Source organism: Engystomops pustulosus, chromosome 1 (genome assembly GCF_040894005.1).
Source record: "Engystomops pustulosus chromosome 1, aEngPut4.maternal, whole genome shotgun sequence".
Classification (NCBI taxonomy): domain Eukaryota; kingdom Metazoa; phylum Chordata; class Amphibia; order Anura; family Leptodactylidae; genus Engystomops; species Engystomops pustulosus.
The window spans coordinates 69,117,706-69,136,154 of record NC_092411.1 but is presented as its reverse complement, the minus strand read 5'-3'; the positions used below and the strand labels follow the sequence as shown (position 1 = coordinate 69,136,154).

At 41.3% G+C, this 18,449-nt stretch overlaps 1 protein-coding gene across 11 annotated transcripts in view; it reads left to right on the top strand.

Annotated features, from left to right (window-relative positions):
• Positions 1-459: 459 nt before the first annotated feature.
• The window catches only part of CLIP1 (CAP-Gly domain containing linker protein 1), a 73,910-nt gene continuing 55,920 nt past the window's right edge, over positions 460-18,449 (top strand). For 10 of the 11 annotated variants that reach the window (XM_072143972.1, XM_072143939.1, XM_072143929.1 and 7 more), the window contains exons 1-3: positions 460-602; positions 9,402-9,602; positions 10,598-11,145. In XM_072143972.1, the coding sequence (XP_072000073.1) occupies positions 9,497-9,602; positions 10,598-11,145 (654 nt within the window). In that variant the 5' untranslated portion in view covers positions 460-602; positions 9,402-9,496. Of the gene's footprint in view, positions 603-889; positions 1,039-9,401; positions 9,603-10,597; positions 11,146-18,449 lie in introns of those variants that run through there. The other variant, XM_072143903.1, reaches the window with a different exon arrangement.

Here is an 18,449-nt window from a genome sequence, read left to right as displayed (position 1 = left end):
GGAGCAGCTTTACAGATACACACAGCAGAGGTGCAGCATGTTCTTCCCTTTCATAGTTCCTAAAATGTGTCACCGGAGTATTCTCAGGACCATCACACTTTCTAGGTCACCAGAGACTACAACTCCCAGCATGTCCCCAGACAACTACGGACTTAGCACATGATACGTAGACGTTTTACAAATCTCCCGTCTTTCTAGTTTGCTACATTGTAACCATGTTGTCACTACTACAGGCTGCAGCGCGTTATGTCCCAGAGGATTCCCTTGTAATATGGAAGGCAGCAATGCCCGTATCCCCCTGCAGACTGGAGATATCTTCGGTCACTTACAACCGAACCAGAACTTTTCTCATTTGTGCCGGCCCGGTGACCCCGGGACCGCGGTCTATGCGGCTTTCCCCCGCGTCAGTCACACGGAGCCGTCTCCTCCGCCGCCTCGGTCCTCACCAATCCCGGGCTGCCGGTGACGTCAGCGCTCCCGCCCCTCGCCTCGCTCCTGCTGCTGACACACTGGCTCACGCTCCCCAGCTGGTAACTGTGTGTGCGAGAGGTGAGCGCGCGGCGGCCCGGTGAGCGGAGGGAGGAGACCCGGCACGGGAGACGGTAAGTGGCCGCCTCGTAGTGTCAGTGTACGGGAATAAGACAAGCAGGCAGCTGCGGTGACGGCTTACCAGAGCCTGGACGCCCAGCTGCCTTCTGCGCTGCAGAGCTAGGCGGGCAGGCCGTGTAATACCGCACACCCAGAGTGCACCGCGGTACCGGAGCCCTGTCACCTCCAGCCTCCTCCCTCTCCTCCTGTACTGTGCCCGGGTACACACAGCGCTGCGCCAGCGGAGGGCACACACCTAACGGCTGCACCGCTAGGAGCAGGGCAACCGACCTGCTCACCTGATCCGGGCCCCTACACCCAATTGGGCGAGGATGGCACCGGGGCAGGATCAGTGTCTAATGTGGATGTATATATATCCATTATCCAGCTATCTGTAGCACTACAAATCCCTGCATGCCCTGGCAGGCCGTGCATCTGTAGATGCTAGAGGTAGGCAAGGATGCTGGGGGATAGCCGAAATTAGAAAGAGGTAGCCGAGGATGCTAGCAGTAGTTTATGATGCTAGGGGTAGCCGGTAATGCTAGCTGTACTTGATGATGGTGCTAGGGGTAGATGGGATTGTTTGCCTTGGCTGTGGGTGCTAGCGTATGCCAGCGGTGCTGAGGATGCTAGGGGTAGTCAGGTTTGTTTGCGTTGGCTGTGAGTGTTAGGGGGTAGCCGGTGATGCTAGAACTAGTTGACAATGGTGCTAAGGGTAGCCGGGGTTGTTTGCGGTAGCTGAGGATGCTAGAGGTAGCCAGGGTCTTTTGCGATGGCATGGGTGGTAGTGGTAGCTGAGGATCCTAGGGGTAGCCGTGGATCCAAGTGATGGTTATGAGTCATAACGTTGGCTGTTGGTGCTAGCGGTGGTTGTTGAGTGCTAGGGGTAGCCGATGATGCTGTTGGTCACTGCTAGGAGTTGTAGTCGCCCGGTTCATGTAGTGCCCCTGCTTGTACTGGAGCAATGGATAGCTATTAATATGCCGTCTTCAGGGCTGCAGATATACCAGGCTATGGTGGTGTAGGGTGCTGACAGGATAAGACATTTCCGATGTTATTACATACTTTCCCTTCCTGTTTTGCACATTTTGACACCCAAGCACTTCCATGACTGCTGCCTGAATGTGTCTTGATTCCTCAGATACCTGATTGTTTTATTGGAAAAATTACATGTCATGATAAGTGCCCAGGAGTATGCCTGGAATGCGAAGGACCAGGCAGAAATCCAAGCAGAGAAAGAAATGGGATATAAGTAAGAGGAGATCACCCACCACAATGGAGTATTGTGTTACTGTAAGGATGATCTGTCATTGGAACAGTGCAAAAACACTGGGGAAAAAAAAAGAATTCGTATAGATCTGTGGACTTTAAAGGGGTTGGACCCCAACTAATTCCAAGAATTGTGTACAATTTCCTTGTATTAGTGGACAAGCAGGTCAGGCACATAGACACATTTTATCCCTATAGGAAAGGTTGAGAGTACAGAAGTGTTAAAGAGAACCTGTCAGAAAAAATAACCCCCTAATCTAGATATATTTTCATAAACTGCCATTAGAAAGTATTGCCTCTGTCCCTTCATTGTCCCTCTACATGTCTGTAAACTTAAAGGGGTATTCTCGTCTGGGCATTCACATTCAGTTTGATAAATCTGCCATACATAAACATTTCTTCAATTAGATGTTATTAAAAAAAATGTTGCTGTGTGAAGATAATTTCTCATAAATGTAGTAATTTTGTCCCTTAGTAACGAGATGGCTTCCTCGGATACGGCCACCTCTGCTGGAGGGATTACATAAAGAAACAAATTGTTTTTGTACATGAAATGTCTGGGAGTTACTGCATGTCTCACAGCCGTCCTGTGGTAATGATTGCTGAATCCTGGTGGTCAGGCAGGACTCAATAGCGCATGTCTGGCCACCACTGCCAGAGTGTGACGTGGTCGTATCCGAGGAAGCTATCTGGTTTCTAAGGGACAACATTTATGAGAAATTATCTTCACACTGGAACATTTTTTTTAATAACATCCAATTGAAGAAATGTTTATATATGGAAGAATAGTGAAACTGAATGTGAGTGCCCAGACGAGAATACCCCTTTAAGCACTGAGGTTCTAAAGCTGTATGCAAATAACCTGTGAGATGTCCAATGAGTCATTAGCATATTCAAGCTGTCTGGCTTATTCATGAGTGGGAGGCACAGCCACACCCCCCAGTGCTTGACTGACAGCCTGTGTAATGATGTGAGGCTGTATAATGATTTGCTTCCTGGTGCTGGTGCCCCCTGCAGCCTCTGTGTGTATAGGAGAGATACAACAGCTCCAGGCAGCCATGTTATAGCAGAATATGTCAGGTACATGTGTAGCTGATGTCTATGTGTCACACATGTGTATTAGGATGCAACATGTCAGCAGATGCACAGACACTAGCAATGCTTTACTATACATTACACACAGACCTGAGCAGGGAGAGGGGAGGGGTAACAGGTGTGACTTCACTGCCTCTGACCATGTGACCAGCCCCATTTACATAATAAAGAATAGATGATTTTATAATGATTAATTTATGAATTGACGAGATAAAGGCTGTGATGGGATTCTTGTGAGCTGCTCCAACAGGTACTTGTGACAGGACTAGTGACACAGACCTGATGACAGGTGTCCTTTAAGCGCTCAGTTATCTCCTCCAGTCCCAATAGAGATCAGGAGCTTTTTTGACTGTAAGCTAGAAAACCAAAGCGCATGCAGTGGAGGAAGCCTGACCCGATTCATACCCTGAAGAGCATGCACTGGTTCTGTGCTCAGACTGTTACCCACAGAATACAGCTTTGTAGCACCTTCACCATTATTTGAACAGAGGTTGGGTATGAAATATTTTTTTGTATCATTTCTCTTTTGTGTTAAAAATGAACCATTTACATATCTAAAAAAATTGCCTCCAAATATGTAGAATAGTCACTTTTAGAGACTGGAGTTTATAGCAACTAGAACCATGGTTCTGGAGTTGTTGTAAAGATGAGAATTAAATCATACACTGCTTGTGGCTCTGAAGTTGGAGGTAGGGGCAGTTATAGAAATAAATGGGATTGTGAGCGACATGTAAAGTTCCAACTTTGTATTTTATAGTTTGTATAACCAAAATTATCAGAGATTACCGTATTTTCAATGTCTCCCAAATAATAGTTGCGGCTGCTTTAGAGGCATTTGAAGTGAAGCTCCACTCTTTAAAAGATACCCATCTCTGTCACAACATCCCATATCTATTAAAGTGACTGCGCTTGTTTACTGTCTGACTTTGCAATAGAAAGAGCATCTTTGGAGCTTACACTGGTGTTAAAGAAGCGTTGGCTCCAGTTTGTGTCATGAGTGCACTGTGCCGACAGGACAGATAAATATGCACCTAAATGTGAGTGTTAGCGCTAAGTCACTCCAGCCACTGCACCGCATTGTGTCACAACCTGTATGTTAAAGGTGCACCAAAAAAAAGAAGTGCATGGTGTGCCTGATCATTGAAGACCGTGCACCCTCCACAGTCACAAGGCAAACTGCACTACTTTTGATAAATCTGGTCCGATATGACTCTTCTCAGAATATATGCATATTACTTTGGAAGCAAAGGGCACGTTTAACAGAAAAGAGAAAATGCTAGAGATGATTTTTCATGCTCACCTGGTAGTTTAAAGGTGACCACAGTGTCCTTTTATGGAATCTGGGTGGGAAAAGAGCCACAGTACCTAGAGACTGTTGGTGCACAGAACCATCTGATGTCTGCTGGTGACATACCCAGTTCTTTGAATTTGGCCAACGTTAGTTAGGGCCCAGCTAGTGAATACAGCATTTACACCACACCAAGGGGATGAGCTGTGTGGCTGCCTTATTGTGCTCCAGTTAGAAGTGGAAATGTGTGGATTTGCAAGTTAAAGCAAATCAACCACTTGAAAAAAGTGGTTTTTAGATGAGCTCACTTGCCAATCGGTGGCTCTGTCGTAATCATGCATCTTATCTTTATCCCTCTTTGTGTGCACACTGTTACAGCCTGTGAAGCTAAAGCAGGGGGTTGTTCTGTTTACACCCCCAGGAGCCCTCCACACTTACTAGTATAATTTTAAAAGTTGATGTTAAAAGGAAGGAGTCCATGCAAGTATAATATTACCACCGTCACAGTACCTGGATCTATGAGCAAGTGTCCCTGGGTTATCCATCTTGATTGTGATGGTAGATTTTCTTTAAAGCATTTCTAGCGTATTTACAGAGTATCTATCTATCTATACTACTCTTGTCAGTCTACGGGGGAACTACATTGTTTGCTTTTCTAGATAGACTTGGCCTCTTATTCTGATGAAATCACATGATGTCTTGTGTAATGTGGCTATGAATAACTTTCACAGACGCTGAAATGAATTGATCTACTATGATGTATGTTTTCTACCTCTCTTATTATTTTGATTTCTTTTTAAATATAGATTATTTCCTCAACATTAACGCTATGAATTTATACTTTGGAGTTTTGGCTTATTATGCTGATTATGTCACCATAAGTCTCTGTGTCAGACCATTGGTTTGTGTTGTATTGTTGTAGCATAGTTGCATTCAGATTTGTGGTATTACATGGACAGGCTGTCCCCAGGTTATGTACAAGATAGGTTCTGGAGGTTTGTTCCTACAGTCGGAACTGTATAATTGTAACCCCAGAGAAAAAAAATCTTGTCTCTGTGACAATTGGATTTTAAAAATGTTGGGTTGTCATAAGAAACAGGATTAACAATAAATAGGCACGGTGGCTGAGTGGTTAGCACTTCTGCCTTGTAGCGCTGGGGACCTGGGTTCTATCTAATTCTACCCAGGTCAACATCTGCAAAGAGTTTGTATGTTCCTCCGGTTTCCTCCCATGCTCCAAAAGCATACTGTTAGGTTGTTTAGATTGTGAGCCCCATTGGTGACAGGGACCAATTTGCCATGTTTTGTGAAGCGCTGCGTAATCTGTGTGTGCTATATAAATAAAAGATTATTACAGACAGTCCCCGGGTTACATACAAGATAGGTACCGTAGGTTTGTTCTTAAGTTGAGTTTGTATGCAAGTCGAAACTGTATATTTTATAATGGTAGATCCAGACAAAAACATTTTTTTTGCCCCAGTGACAATTGGAGTTTCAAAATTTTTTGTTGTAATTGGGCCAAGGATTATCAATAAAGCTTCATTATAGACACTTTACAGATGATCTTTGCAGTCTGGGACTATACTAAAGCATCCAGAGAGCTTCACCAGAGGTCACAGTGGGCAGAGGGGTCCGTCTTTAAGTAGGGGTCGTCTGTAAGTCGGGTGTCCTTAAGTAGGGGACCGCCTGTATTATTATCTTCATTGCAGATACCTTTAATAACTGTTATAGCTGTTTATTGTAGCCAAGGGCAAAAATACAGTAAATTACCAACACCCAGAGGTCCACTTGTAACTAGGGGTCATCTGTAAGTCTGGGGTTTTTAAGTAGGGGACCGCCTGTACTCAAATAAAAAAAATATATATATGGTTTTCTGAAGGTCAGGAGTAAAAATATGGAAAAGTGTTGTGTCCTTTAAAAGGTTAAAATCTACAGCATGTTTTTTTTTTTTTTTTTTAGATCTCTCATAATTGATAGCTATGTATAGCTCACAGAGCAGGCTACTTAGAGGACACAGGCTGTTATTACTGCCAAAGAGGATGTACACCTTATCCTCTCCAGTGCTGGGTGCATAGTGCCAGCTGTTGTCACATGATGTGGTATTCAGGGCAATGAGTGATTGTCCGCAAAAGTCACCTGCCCTGTGCTGCGCGTCAGATAACAACTAAACCGTAGCTTCAGGAGAACGCACCAGGCTATCATTGCTATAATGCTGGAGAAGAGGATAAGTTGCTAATTATTTTAACACACAGATAAGTGAAAGCCGTCTGATATGAGTTTGACTTGACAACTACTTTAAGAGCATAATGGATCATCCCAGCTCCTGTTGCTCTGTAACATGCCATGTGTAGATGATGACAGGTTGCAGAAGATGCAATCCCCAGAGTCCTAGTATTTTACTCTTCTCTTGTGTCTTAATAGAATCAGCCGTCTACACTAGAGGCGGTTTCACATCACTGATGTTACTGTCTGTATTATTCTCCCATGGGTGAGGCACAATGATTGAGACTGGTGGAACGTCTATTCATTAACTTTTATTGCTGGCTGGCCGCCCTCTTAGCGTCCTTTGGTAGCATAACTTGAATGTTTTGTTTGTTACCTGTAGCTGAGCTAATGTGGTACTCCCCAACAAAATCCAGCTGTGCCAGCCTAGCAGGAGCCTCCTAGGCCTACGGCAGTCTGTGTTGATCTGATGTTTCTAGGCTTTTGTTTGTCTATGTTTTTGTTTAACATCACTGTAATTAGTGTTTTTTTAATGTAGGATGTAATATTCCCAAAAGTAGTACTTCATAAATCCCTGCAGCTAGGTGGGATTAAAGCCAATGACTCATTAAATCCTCTGTTCAAAAAGTGTTGATTTCATCAGTTTTTTAATGCTTGATTTCAATTACAGATGGCCCCCGACTTAAGGACACCTGAATTACAGACGACCCCTAGTTACAGAGGGATCTCTCTTCCCACTGTGACCTTTGGTGAAGCTCTTTGGATGCTTTACATTAGTCCCAGGATGTAATTATTAGCTATAAGGTGCCTCTAATGAACACAAAAAACTTTAAAATCCAATTGTCCCGTGGACAAAAAAGTTTTTTTTTTTTTTGTTTTTTCCTTTTTAGTTATAATTATAAAATATGTCAGTTCTGACTTGCATACAAATTCAACTAAAGTAACTATAGAGCCTGTACATGATATGTAGTCTGAGTTGGGCTACACATAAATGTTGTATTCATCCATGTTCTGTAGGGGTTTTTCTTTTTCACACGTTCTGGAGTAATTTGTGCTTGAAGTGCCTTACACCACATTTATTAAGGGTTTTAAAATATTTTTAGGCAGTTTTCCCTACTTGTCCAATAAAAAATGGAAAAAATTTGTCAAGATTTTTGCCTTAAACTAGACCAACTAATAACTACTCTTAGGCCGCGGTCACCCGGTACGTTTTGGCTGTGTTTGCAAACGCAGACCAAACCGTACCCACCGGGGCGTGCCGTGGCCCGATCGCCTGCGATCTGTAACAAGCTGCCGGTGTTTTGTATTACTTACTTGAATTCCGCAGCAAACGAAGCCAAAACGTCCCGTGTGACAGCGCCCTTAAGTAGACTTCATGGCTTTGTCAGATAAATTATCCAGCATGATTTATCTGCTGCGGAGCAAGACTTTGGAGTTTTACTGTGAATTCACCGACACTTTGCTAAATCTACCCCATCGATTTCAGTGTACTTATGCACATGAATATGTTTTTCATGGACCCATGTGGAAGTGGTTGAAAACTCCGAGCAGATCCGATTCTTGTATGTATTTGCAGCTAGGGCTGCTATAGGAGCCTATGGGAACCCAAATAATATCATTTGCTACGTAACATAATTATGACTCTTCTAGGGGTTGGGATAAGCTTTAGACATCATTTGCCAGCCTTCAGTCCTCTTGCATAACTGTCCTTGCGTAACTATAAATTATGACAATTTGTTTTGCGGATCTGCAAAAAACGGTTGACATACAGATGAGGACTGGACTGCTGCTTCTGCATGTAGTCGGCTTGCAGTGGATTGCACATGTATGGCACAGGAATCACAGATCAGTTGTTTAGGGTAAAAAAGCAGCACATGTTGATGTGCAGGTAGTCCTAGGCGTCTCTTTGTGAGACAAGTCTCGGATTAAAAGCTCTTGAATATGACTTTGAAAGGGAAAGGTAAATAGGCAAATTTAACATGAAAGTTTGAAATCCTAAAAAAGGATATTTGATACCTTATTTATATTTAGTTATATATATTATAAATACAGGCGGTCCCCTACTTAAGAACACTCGACTTACATACGACCCCTAGTTACAAACGGACCTCTGGATATTGGTCATTTATTGTACTTTAGCCTTAGGCTACAATAAACAGCTATAACAGTTATCAAATGTGTCTGTAATGAAGATTTAGTATTAATATTGATTCTTAGGACAACCCAACATTTTTAAAATCCAATTGTCACAGAGACCAAAAAAGTTCTGTCTGGGATTACAATGATAAAATATACAGTTCCGACTTACATACAAATTCAACTTAAGAACAAACCTACAGACCCTATCTTGTATGTAACCCGGGGACTGCCTGTATATACATATTTATTTATATGAGAGAATGTCTGTTTAGTGGGGGAAATTCTAATGACAGGTTCATTGTTCGGGCCACACCATGGTCCGGAATAGGACTTTCTTTATAATTTGCAGTCGGCTCGCACACTTGGCCATAGGAACCATGATAATGTGCATGAGCCCATACAAAGATATGGGTACATGTTGTAGCTGTTGGAACAGTGGCTAGCGCACACCAAAAAAACAAGTTTGTGTGCATGGAGCCTTAGTATGCCATTGAAGGTGCTGCAATGATAGCTCCACTTTGTTTACATTGGGTTTTTCTTTGATGCATCTCCTAAAACCAGTACTTTACCCCCTTCACATAAGCTACTTTAAAGTGACAGTTACAACATTGCACTGTATAAAGTTGTGGTTTACTGTGCTTTTGCCCTTGAGGTTGTCAGCTGTATGTGTCAAATTACTTTCCCTTCTTTTGAAATCCAGAGCACAGTACTGAGAATGAAGGATAACTTGTTTCTACAATTACACTTTGCTACACTCATTTATTCCTCTGACCCATTACAGTCCTGTTGTTTTTTTCAGGTTGGATATTTATTGTGTTGATAAAGAAGTCCAGGCGTTATCAATGGTTGTATTAAGATAGCAGTTTGGGGCGACCTTAGATTGTGAATGAGAACATGAGTGCACTAAAGCCAAGTGGGCTCAAAGCTCCTTCCAGGATAGCAAAGCCAGGAGCCACAACCACTAAATCATCCGCTGCTGCTGCTGCTCCTCCTCCTTCTGGTAAGAATTCTTGCTCTTTACTAAAAACACTTGCAAATTTTTGTTTTATGTCGATTGCACCTTAAATGAGATATAAAGCAACTTTGGAATAGATTTTAACTAGAAATGTCCTACTCTTTGTTTCTACGGCTTCTATACTCCCTTATGCTTCTCATTTGTATCACACTGTGATTTTCAACATGCCTTTTATTATTTCTGTCCATTATGGTGTTTCTGAGAAATAACTATTTGAATCCATATGCTAATGAGGCAGTTGGTCCACAGTACCTGAGGCACTGCTATTCTTGCCTGGACCCCTGTCATATAATGGGGAGACTTATTTTTTAAGAAGTTTTAGGAAAACACTGGAAAAAGAGATTAAGGTGGTACTAACTGTGTTCCGGGTGCTGAGCATGTGACCTAAGTCTACAAACTCATTAGCATACCTATTAAACTGGGAGTATCTAGAAATTTGCATAATGGACAGAAATAATGAAGGTAAGTTGGAAAGCACATTGCATTTCTCTACAACATGTTGCCAGCCGATTTTATAATGCTTTGTGGATATGCTAAACTCCCTTTAGTTATCCTAAGGTGACAATCTCTTCCATCCATCTCAAAATAAGTGTGTGACCTCACTTACCTGTGATGTGGAAGCATCTTGTCAAACTATTAAAATTAATCATTTTCTAAAAACTGGAATGCCCCTTATAGAGCATTAGCTTACATAGTTCACTGATGCTGCCTCGGTGTCACTGCCTTCAAGAGAGCAAAAATGAATTAGTCCATTACAACTTATGCTTGACATTCATATAGTTGAAGAATGCTCTGCTCATGCTCAATATTTCTGCTGTAATATTAATGAGACATCTGTTGGATCAAAAGGTGGTGATTTTGTGTTGAATCAGCATAGTATAAAAAAACCAAATACAAATATTAATACAATACATTTAGATGAAGATCTTTGCATTCTGTTGTGCCTAATATTGTGCATCTGTTTTGTCTTTCACTTCTAGCTCCCCCTGTAAAACCAGTAGAAAAGGCATCAAGTGCCCCCCCTCCAGAAGCACCTGAAGGCTTTGTGGATGATTTTCGAGTAGGAGAACATGTATGGGTTAATGGGAATAAACCTGGGTTCATTCAATTCCTTGGAGAGACACAGTTTGCTCCTGGACAGTGGGCAGGGATTGTTTTGGATGAAGCAATTGGTAAAAATGACGGATCAGTTGCTGGTGTACGATATTTCCAGTGTGAGGCCTTAAGGGGAATTTTCACCAGACCTTCAAAGTTGTCCAGGAAACCATTGGAAGATGAAACCAATGGCACCCAGACTGCATCAAGAGCTACCTCACCAACCTCTATGTCTTCTACAAACGTTGTCTCCCCTGTGCCAGCCTCTGTGGCAACTCCTCTAAAAAGTACTACGTCTTCTACTAAGGAACATAGTACCCCCGCACAATTAAGTAACCTCACTCGCACCACAAGTGAATCTATATCAAATCTGTCCGAAGCTGGGTCAGTCAAAAAAGGAGAACGAGAGCTCAAGCTGGGAGATAGAGTTTTGGTAAGTTTTTTTCTTTTTTGGCGCCTTTTCTTCTGCCAGTTTTGAGAACCAGATGTTTTATATGATGAATTGTTTTTTGGTTTAGATTTTATTTGTTGGTGGTTTTTTCTTTGTAAGGCCCGAGGCTGTATGGTTTCTGCAGATTCACTACAAGTGGCACATTGTTATGAATCCTATGTAAAAACACCATATCCTGGAATACAGTAGTATTGCAGTATATGTATGAATGATCAGACCATCTAGGGTTAGAGTACCCTAGAGCAGTGATGGCGAACCTTTTAGAGACCGAGTGCCCAAACTACAACCAAAACACACTTATTTACCTTGATGTGCCAATGTGCCATTTTAAGCAGTAACTTATTGCTACCGGTTCTTCCACTTCTTTAATTGTATCGGCTGCCTGATGCCACCAATACAGTTGAAAGAAGGCGGGCAAATTCAGACTATCATTGTAGCTTCTATCCAGGGTGTCTCTGTTTAGGAAGAATGGTCGGGTCCAGCAGGAGGACCACAAAGATAATGCACTTCTTTTAACACCTTCTCACTTTTCAAGCAGTTCCAAACAGTCAATGAAGTGTCGCTGTAAAATAGCGCTGAGCGCAGCATCTCATAAGTTGCCTAGGACTGCAGGAAGATTTAATGGATTTTGTCCTGTTTGGTGAACTCTGTCCTAGGCTGATGGCCTGAGTGCCCTTAGAAAGGGCTTTTGAGTGCCACCTCTGGCACCCGTGCCATAGGTTCGCCATCACTGCCCTAGAGGGTCTAAAAAATAGTAGAAAAAAATGTTTAAAAATAAATAAAAAATCAAATCACCACCCTTTCCCTAGAACTGATATAAAACCAGATAAACAGTAAAATTTACAAACATTATTAAAACCGTGATCGTACACTGATGCTTCCTCTATTCCTCTAAAAGCCTCCTGTAATAGATGGTCTGCATCAAGAAAAATCTCTAACCAGATCTCCTGAATGATGCAAGGTGTCAATCACAGAGGTGGAGGCGTTCAGAGTTCCCACCTTGACTTTAGTGTTAACCCTTAGGCGCACCACGACGTTATACTACGTCCCTGCGGCTTCATGCTAAGCGCACCGGGACGTAGTATAACGTCCAGCTTCTGGGACCGGCTCACAAACGAAGCCGGGACCAGAAGCAGCGGCTGTCAGCTGTCAATCACAGCTGACAGTGCGCTGTAACACCCGTGATCGGAGCTGACTCCAATCGCGGATGTTAACCCCTTGCACGCCGCGGTCAAGCATGACTGCGGCGTGTAAGGGTGTTCCTGATGTGGATCGGATCCTCCGATCCTCTTCTGGGCAGCCCCGAAGTCTGCCATGTGCTCCAGGGCTGGCCGATGTCCCTGCCAGTCAGATCCCTTCCGGGTCTGACTATAAACTGTCTGCAGTTTACACTGCTCTACAATGAAAAAGTATTGTAGAGCAGTGTATTGAACTTTAACAAGCGATCAGAGCATTAGAATAAATAAAAAATAAATACATAAAAATATAAGCCCCTAAAATGACATTTTCCCATAAAAACACTTAATAAACTATAAAAAACAAACACACAAAAAAACCGCCACATATTTGTTATTGCCACGTCCGTAACAATCTGCATAATAAAACAGAATCGTTTGGACCTGGACCTGCACGGTAAACGCGGGGGGAAAAAAACGCAAAAAATATTCCGAAAAAAGATGATTTTTAATTAATACCCTTTAAAAAGTGATTTTAAAAAGTTACGCACTCTAAAATAAGACCACTAAAAAGAACAATCCTTCTCGCAAAAAAATAAACCCCTAACCAGATTTGTAAGCTGCAAAATTAAAAAGTTATGCATATGAAAGTCAGTGGTGCTAAAATTAACATTTTTGCCTAATTACCGTATATACTCGTGTATAAGCCGACCCAAGTATAAACCGAGGCCCCTAATATTACCACAAAAACTTGGTAAAACCTATATTTTTTTTTACTCGAGTATAAGTTGAGTTTGGGTTTTCAGTAAATTTTTTTTTTGTGCTGAAAAACTAGGCTTTTATTTTTTTAAAAAAAAACTATATAAATAAGGTTTTTTTCGTAATCGTGGAGACCCATAGAATAAAAATAATATACTATTTTTACGGTATGGTAAACAGCCAAAAAAAAATACAAAAAAAGTTCCTAAAAATTGATGATTTTCATTTCCTACACCAACAAAGAGTTAATAAAATCTCACCAATTAGCTATAGATGCCCCAAAATTATGTACCAGAAAAATGCATCTCATGTGGCAAAAAAATAAGCCCCTATAGGTCCACAATAAAAAAAAAACAAAAAAAAAATATAGCCTGTACAATGTGACATAGCAAATCTGATCTGCATGGCGCCTCCTTCCCTTCTATGCCCGGCCGTGCGCCCATACAGCAGGATACCACCACATATGGGGTATCGGTGTACTTGGGAGGAATTTGGTATCAAACTTTGTGGAGCCTTTTTTCATTTAATCCATTACAAATGTTTCATTTTCCACCCATAATGAATGTATTGTCAAAAAATTACAGTTTGTAGACCACACCTCCATTTTGTTTTAACCCCTATAAAACACCTAAAGGGTTAACAAACTTCTTAAAACTGGTTTTTCATACGTTGAGGGGTGTAGTTTCCATAATTTACGAGTCTAGCTATTATTTAGGCCTCTCACAGTCAATTAAACAGTTTTGGTGAGTTTTTTCCCAAAAATTTGAAAAATGGCACCCAAATTCTGAGCCTCATAACATTCTAGTAAAATATGTGGAATCTTAAAAAACCATCCAACATAAAGCAGACATTTGGGAAATGTAAGTTATGAATTTATTTGGCTGCTATGACTATCTGCATCAAAAGTAGAGAATTTTTCCAAATTTTTGCCAAATTTAGTTTTTTTTCATAACTAAACACAAAAGATATCATGCACATTTTTAAACTTATTTGAAGTACAATGTGCCACGAGAAAACAATCTCAAAATCCCCTGGATGTCTTATTGTTCCAAAGCTATAACCACTTATAGTGACACAGGCCAGATTTGAAAAATGGGTCCACGTCCTTAAGGCCAAATAGGCTGAGTCCCGTAGGGGTTAAACTCTCTGCCTATTTGACTTTATACAACCATTTTACATGTCACTTCAAAGTTGATTTTCTGTATAATGCTATCACACTGGGCCATGAAGGAAACAATAACTAGAAGATATTACGCTGCTTGACAATATTCTTGTAGTGGTTGTTTAGGTCAATTGCTGATGACAGGTTCCCGTTAATGCTAAATTAATTTGAGAGAGAACACAAGGCATCATGGGATATGTGGGCAAGCTAGTGGGCATATACATACAGACATTAGTCTCTGCCAAGAGTTTTGTCAACACTTTCAAAACAGGAAATGCCCTAACTATGGAAATAAAAGGGTGAGCAGCACAAAGTAGGCATTGTTCTTTTTGTTTTTAAAGTGGGAATTGCATATAATAATTTTGATAAAATCATTATTACTTTACAGTTAGGATTTAACATAACTTTTCCTAAAGGAAATCTACCATCAAAATCAGGGGCACTTACTCATAGATCCAGGCACTGTGACTCATCATATTTGTAATGCATGGCCTCCTTTCTAAAATCAACTTCTAAAATTATGCTATTGAGCTAGAAGGGTGCTGGGGACATTACCAGAGCCCCTCCGTGCTGTAGCTTCACAGGCTTTTACACTCGCAAACGAAACCTCCAATCCACTGCTCCCTTAATATTTTCCCCTCCTGCTGCCGGCTGTTTCACAAACCACAAGGGAGGAACGTCTCTTAACTGCTGCAGCTCACTGCCCTAAAAGGTCATGTGATTGACTCGCAAATGCTCTGATCACATGACTTACAGCGGCCACAGTGCAGCATTGTAGAGCCCTGCCCATGCCCATTGTGCACATTGATGGCCTGATCCTCTGCTGTGCCAGGAGTCCAATATAATCAGTCCCCTGTCACAGCAGACCCCAAAATAGTGCTCACAATTATCTGGAACAGAGGGAGTGTGTTACTGCTATAGCAGTTTAGTGGTTTTGCTTTTACTCTCTAGAATTCGACTTATGCTACTTGTTTATATCCAGCCCATATTAAATTTTTTATTCAACATTTATAGCTTTTAAGTAAAGTTTGCCATCAATTGTTAAAGCATAACAAACTTTAACTGTGATTTATTGATTTATTGTTTTTTAACAAAAAAAAAGTTTTTCTGTCCCATGTTCTTCTCCTTTCTTTTAAAATTTTGGGAATATGTATACTTTATGCTTTGCAGTGCTTCATTGATCTTTCCTTTTTTTTTTTTTTTTAACTGCTCTTTTCACTTGCCTGGAAGGATGGGTGTGTTCTTTGTAGATGAAATGTTATTAACCACGTACACTTTGCAGGATACCCTCATGACTGAAGAGTCTATGCACTTTCTTAATAAGGGAGTTTAGAGCTCCTGTCACTTTGCTTATTCTGGGTGTTTCCTTGCTTTCCTGGGAATACTCCCCTGAGATGAATGCCCAGACTGCAGGTTAACCCGGGGGCCACTATGTGTTTGCTCTGGTTAACAATGATTTTCTTGAGATTGGGGAAAAAAAAAAAGATACTTTTTTACAATTACAGGCGGTCCCCTACTTAAGGACACCCGACTTACAGACTACTCATAGTTACAGACGGACCTGTCTGCCCACTGTGACCTCTGGTGAAGCTCTCTGGATGCTTTACTATAGTCCCAGATTGCAGTAATCAGCTTAAAAGTGTCTGTAATTAAAGGGGTTGTGTCACCATTGCACATTGCTGTAATTGGGTCCAATGCATTGTTAAAAGTACTTTCACCATTTACACTTATTACAAAATCTGCAGGCTTACTGAGATAACTCCTTTTGTTCTGGTTGCTGGCGCCCCCCGGTGGTAGCTGTGTCCCGTCCTGAGCAACAGCTGATCTGGCCGAGTCTGCGCACATGGAGTCAGTCAGCTGTTCTCCACTACAGATCACTCCACAGGCTCACAGCTCCTGTGCACACTGAGAGATCACCTGACACACTGCAGCCAATAGGAGGTGAGAGAGGAGGAGGGGCAGAGATAGTGCTGTGATGGCCACTGCTCACCAGCTACACAGGAGCCTGCAGCAGCAGATACAAGGTAACTGCAGCCAGACATGTCTGCTCAGAGGAGTCCTCTCCCAACATGGATCATAGCAATGTATCAGCCCTTTCCTCCCTCCACCATTAGTCAGGTCACACAGGAGGCTGCAGAGATAACACAAGTAACAGGCTGAGCTCTGACCTCTCCTAATGCAGTCCTCCTCCTGTACTCTCCTCCATTCACTGTCCCTCCATGTTACCCTGCTCTCCTGCAAAGGAGCCCCTGTGCCTGACTAGCAGGGAAGTCGCTAAACATCAGCAACATGTGAGAAGCTGTCATCTATCTATCTCCTATCTCTCTATCTCTCTATCTATCTATCTATCTATCTATCTATCTCCTATCTATCTATCTATCTATCTATCACATATCAATCTATCTATCACATATCAATCTATCTATCACATATCTATCTATCTATCACATATCCATCTATCTATCTATCACATATCCATCTATCTATCTGTCTCATATCTATCTATCTATCTCTCTATCTCCTATCTCTCTATCACATATCCATCTATCTATCTATCTATCACATATATATCTATCTCTCTATCACATATATATCTATCTCCTATCTCTCTATCACATATCCATCTATCTATCACCTATCTATCTATCTATCTATCTATCTATCTATCTATCTATCTATCTATCACATATCCATCTATCTCTCTATCACATATATATCTATCTCTCTATCACATATCCATCTATCTATCTATCTATCTATCTATCTATCACATATCTATCTATCTATCACATATCTATCACATATCTATCACATATCTATCACATATCTATCACATATCTATCACATATCTATCACATATCTATCACATATCTATCACATATCTATCACATATCTATCACATATCTATCACATATCTATCACATATCTATCACATATCTATCACATATCTATCACATATCTATCACATATCTATCACATATCCATCTATCTATCTATCACATATATGTCTATCTCCTATCTCTCTATCACATATCCATCTATCTATCACATATCCATCTATCTATCACATATATATCTATCTCTCTATCTCCTATCTCTCTATCACATATCCATCTATCTATCACATATCCATCTATCTATCTATCTATCTATCTATCTATCTATCTATCTATCACATATCTATCTATCTAGTGATTTGGTTGCAATTCCTTAAAAAAATACACAGAAAGAGATTCAATCAACATGCAAAAATACAAAAGTTTATTAGTAAAAGTCATAAAAACAACTATTGCACCTACTTTTGTACAATCAATGCATACAAGAAGAGCAAAACAATGTATTCTCACAGCATCATGGTCGTCAGGCGGACAGTAAAGTGTAAATATGTCGGAGGTCTAGAAAAATGCAGGGACAGCAAACTCCATGCGTATCCTCTCTTCAAAGTGACTTCCTCAGGGGTAAGTGGCACTTTGGAGTGACGATACACGTGGGGTTTGCCTCCACCTACACTTCCGCCATGCATGTCAGCCTGACCGACCATGATGCTGTGAGAATACATAGTACATGTGTACTATGTGCAGTGCCCTGTGTAGTGTGCAGGGGGCGCCAGATTCAGGATTTCTGGCGCACGTTCTTCATGAATCTGGTGCCCCTGCACTGCTTTGACAGACTGCACCAACTTTTTTTGGTGCACTTTTAACATGGGGCGTGTGACACATTTCTATTGGACTTCTATTGGATCAGTAAATGCAGGGACTATTTGAGCACAGCAGGTGGAAGGAGACTCTGAAGGCTGAGCGCTCTGTAGTGCTGAGATGTGGAATAACTGCAGCTGTCAGTGCTGTGCATGTGCCTGGCCCCTCCCACATCTGCTTCTGTGTGGAACAGAGTAGAGGCTGAACAAGCATCATAATAACAAATAGAAAGGTATCTTTACTTCCAGGTAACCATTACAAATAGATTTTTGAAATATTTTAACCTCTTTGACAGCTTTTTGTAGTCAATTGTTTCGTGGCATAACCCCTTTAAGCTTTATTGATAATCCTTGGTCCAATTACATCAAAAATTTTGAAACTCCAATTGGGCAAAAAAAAATTTGTCTGGAGCTACAATTATAAAATATACAATTTTCGACTTACAAATTCAACTTAAGAACAAACCTACGGACCCTATCTTGTACGTAACCCGGG